The sequence below is a fragment of the Oppia nitens genome, unplaced genomic scaffold (assembly GCF_028296485.1).
Source record: "Oppia nitens isolate AA-2021 unplaced genomic scaffold, nextdenovo-longstitch-racon4-pilon3 scaffold16_pilon_pilon_pilon, whole genome shotgun sequence".
NCBI lineage: Eukaryota > Metazoa > Arthropoda > Arachnida > Sarcoptiformes > Oppiidae > Oppia > Oppia nitens.
Window position 1 is genome coordinate 338,594 of NW_026533195.1, and position 4,232 is coordinate 342,825.

Here is a 4,232-nt window from a genome sequence, read left to right on the forward strand (position 1 = left end):
ATATTAAATAAATAATGTTTTAATAATTTTTTACTTATATTAATATTATATAAATTATATTAATATTAATTAAATATAACAATGACTGAGGACAGTCATTATTTTGATGGAGTGGATACTGTAATATATTTATTATGATACACACCCACCAGTCCCTATTGGATAGGGATACCGGCCCTACCTAACTGAGCCACCTATATAAACGCCAACATAAGTTTAGGTTCGGGGTCTTCTACTGTATTACTACTGTACTGTATTTACTATACTTTATATATATATATACAATAAAACCTGTTTATTATAAATATTGTGTGAATTTATTTAACTGTTAAAAAACTAGTGTGTTATCTACTATACCCAACCCGCCGGCTCCGGGATTGCAAATCTATTGCAATAATATGTTTTGAATTATTATTATTATTATTTAAAAAAACTAAACAATAATTAATTTATGAAAATATTATGAAAAAAATAATAATTAAATAAATAAATATTTATTATAAAAAAAAATTATAAATTCACAAAATTATATATTATTTATATAAATATATACAATTAATTTATTGCTGAAATATTATATTGTTGAAAAAATTATGTTTTTTTATTGTTTATTTTTAATAAATAGATATACTGTAAATAGTATTACTAAAAAACTAACTGTTGACTAATTTAAATTAAAAAAAATATATAATATTAATTGTTTTTTTTTTGATAAATATTTTTATTGAAATAAAAATAACAAAAATATTAAAAAAATGATCCGTCTTCAATATTTCAATATATCTATGTTGTTAAAATATAATTAAAATTAGTATAAAATAATCTTATTTAAAATTACAGTTTACAATAATAATAATTTTATTTTTTATTAATAATCAAAATATATAATATTTTGTTGGATTTATAAAAAAAAATTTATTAACAACTATTAATAATATATATATTTATTATATTATAATGTAATAAAAAATTATTACTTTTAGTAAACAAATATATTTATAAAATAGAAATATATATTAAATTAAAAAAAATCATTTTAACAAAAAAAATGTTATTATAATAATTAAGAAATGATTAAATGTTTATTATATATTTAATAAATTTCTATAAACTATAGACATTTTTTTCAATAATATTAATTTTTTATTTATTTATTTAATTTTAAAAATATAAAAACTATATATTAACAATATATCAATATATATTTTATAATACAAAATGGAAAAACAATTATTGACAATAAAATTAATTAGTTTTACAATAATAATCAAAAAATAATTTCTTAAATCAAGATCTAATATATAAATTTTAGGATACATTTGAAAAATAACTAACTGTTTGCCTATTAATATCTTTTACCCGAACCACCCATTGATAGACCGATGCCATAGCCACTACCTGAGCCTCCTTTACCACCCAAACCAATACCGCCACCAATTGAACCGCCGAGACCACCGAAACCGGTCGACAATTGTCTTCCTCCGCCTCCTAATCCCTGACCCGCGGCCACCAATGTCTGTACATTTTCGACAACCGGACGTATCTCTTGGATGATCTGACGCTGGGGTACAACCACTTCGCGGACCATCTGGAAAACAGGTCGTACGACTTCRTGGCTGAGCTGATGCGGCTGATCGACTGATTGGGTGGACTGATGGCTACCCTGTTGGCCGATATGGTKTTGGGTGGCCAACAACGGTGATGAACGGCTGAGGAAATTCAATTGGACGGGTTGTTCGCTGCTATCGATGTCGACAATGGTCGGTGCCGACGATCCCAGTTGACTGCCGGTAGGTATTAGCTGTAGACTACGTGAGCTTATAATAGCAGCATTTACTCGACCGCCACCACCAATGCTACCGATACCGCCACCTAATCCCAGTCCAAGTCCACCCAAACCGCCGGCTCCCAATCCACCGCCGTTGCCATAACCTCCGCCATAACCGCTTGTATAGCACTGGCCTACGACTACTGCTAATCCAATTATGACAAACTGTATGCAACAAAAAAATAAAATAATATTTACTTAAATATAATATTAATTATAAATTAATAATTTCAGTAATAGTTTACTAACTTTAAACATATTTTACTAGTTTTAATAGTTATTTAATTAATTAAAAACTGTTTATTAAATTAATGTTTGACTGACTGTCGGTGATGACTACCCTTTATATATATACCCAAAAAATATTTTGTCATTTTTATTAAACATCAAATAAAACTAATTTTTATATATATATWTRTATATTTTGCAAACTTAAARAAATTATGAATATAAAAATTAAATGAGAKTTTAATTTTTATTATTATTTATAAAACTTTCACTTTTTTTATATACAGTACTATAATTTAGATTTCTATTTCATTATAAAGTTTTATAGTTTTATTTAATATTTTTTTATATCATTTTAACTTTTTTATATATAAATGCAAATTGTGTWTAAAATTCTAGATCATAATATGTTTTGCATTATTATTATTATTATGTTTTTTAAATATTTATTTATTATTAATTGTTTTAATTAAAATACAATATTTACAAAATAGTATATTATAAATTTTTAATTTAATTTWAATTWATTTTTGCTCAACTAAACTATCTATACTGTATATACAATACAAAAATATATATATATATTTATACTATTTTATATTTTATAAAAAATATATTTAATTATACTTAATTTAAAATACAATWTAAATAACACTACTATCAAATTGTTATTTAAGTTAAATATATATATTTAGTTAAGTAAAAAATATTATGTTTTTGAAAAAATTATAATTTTTGAAAAAATAAATAGAACTAGACAAAATTTTACAAATTATATAAAGTTTTAAATATATAGTATATTAAGTGAAAATATTTTTTAAAAAAATAAATTTATTATCATATTGATTTAATTTATATCTAAAAGTAAAGTAAACTATTATATATTTTAAAATTAGTATAAAAATTTCATAATTAAAATTTACAGTTTATTAATACAGATTTTTAATAAAATTAAAAAAAATATTATTTTGATATACAATATATTTATTATAATACAAACAATTTGTTGTAATTATTGGCAATAAAATACAAATGAAATTTTTAAAACAAATATAAATATATAATTAAATATAAATTATGTTCTCATATATTAAATTGTTGTTTSAAAACCGGTACCGAAAAAAAACCATATCTTTTATCTTAATATCTTTTACCCGAACCACCCAATGATAGACCGATACCATAACCACCRGMACCTCCTTTACCRCCYAAACCAATACCGGCACCAATTGAACCGCCGAGACCACCGAAACCGGTCGACAATTGTCTTCCTCCTCCTCCTCCGCCTCCGCCTAATCCCTGACCCGCGGCCACCAATGTCTGGACGTTTTCGACAACCGGACGTATCTCTTGGATGATCTGACGTTGGGGTACAACCACTTCGCGGACCATCTGGAAAACAGGTCGTACGACTTCATGGCTGAGCTGATGTGGCTGATCGACTGATTGGCTGGACTGATGACTACCCTGTTGGCCGATATGGTTTTGGGTGGCCAACAATGGTGACGATCGGCTGAGGAAATTCAATTGGACGGGTTGTTCGCTGCTATCGATGTCGACAATGGTCGGTGCGGATGATCCCAGTTGACTGCCGGTCGGTATTAGCTGTAGACTACGTGAGCTAATAATGGCGGCGTTTACACGACCACCACCACCGCCGCCACCAATGCTACCGATACCGCCACCACCTAATCCCAGTCCAAGTCCACCCATACCGCCGGCTCCCAGTCCGCCGCCATAACCTCCGCCATAACCGCTTGTATAGCACTGGCCTACGACTACTGCTAATCCAATTATGACAAACTGTATGCAACAAAAAAAAATAAAATAATATTTACATAAATATAATATTATTTATAAATTAAAAATTTCAGTAATAGTTTACTAACTTTAAACATATTTTACTAGTTTTAATAGTTATTTAATTAATTAAAAACTGTTTATTAAATTAATGTTTGACTGACTGACTGACTGTCGGTGATGACTACCCCTYATATATATACMCMAAAAATATTTYGTCATTTTTATTAAAYAGCAAATAAAAMTATATTTTTATATATATATATTTTTGCAAACTTAAAAAAATTATGAATATAAAAATTAAATGAGAGYTTAATTTTTATTATTATTTATAAAACTTTCACTTTTTATAATATATATATATTATATATACAGT

At 26.2% G+C, this 4,232-nt stretch overlaps 2 protein-coding genes across 2 annotated transcripts; both read right to left on the reverse strand.

Moving 5' to 3' along the window:
* Positions 1-1,345: 1,345 nt before the first annotated feature.
* LOC128965186 (keratin, type II cytoskeletal 3-like) lies at positions 1,346-2,086 on the reverse strand. The gene is made up of 2 exons (XM_054311838.1): positions 2,078-2,086; positions 1,346-1,993 (listed from the first exon to the last, which is right to left on the reverse strand). Exons 1-2 carry the CDS (start codon positions 2,084-2,086, stop codon positions 1,346-1,348), a joined length of 657 nt encoding a protein of 218 aa, XP_054167813.1.
* Positions 2,087-3,196: 1,110 nt separating this feature from the next.
* LOC128965187 (probable H/ACA ribonucleoprotein complex subunit 1) lies at positions 3,197-3,954 on the reverse strand. The gene is made up of 2 exons (XM_054311839.1): positions 3,946-3,954; positions 3,197-3,859 (listed from the first exon to the last, which is right to left on the reverse strand). Exons 1-2 carry the CDS (start codon positions 3,952-3,954, stop codon positions 3,197-3,199), a joined length of 672 nt encoding a protein of 223 aa, XP_054167814.1.
* Positions 3,955-4,232: the final 278 nt, after the last annotated feature.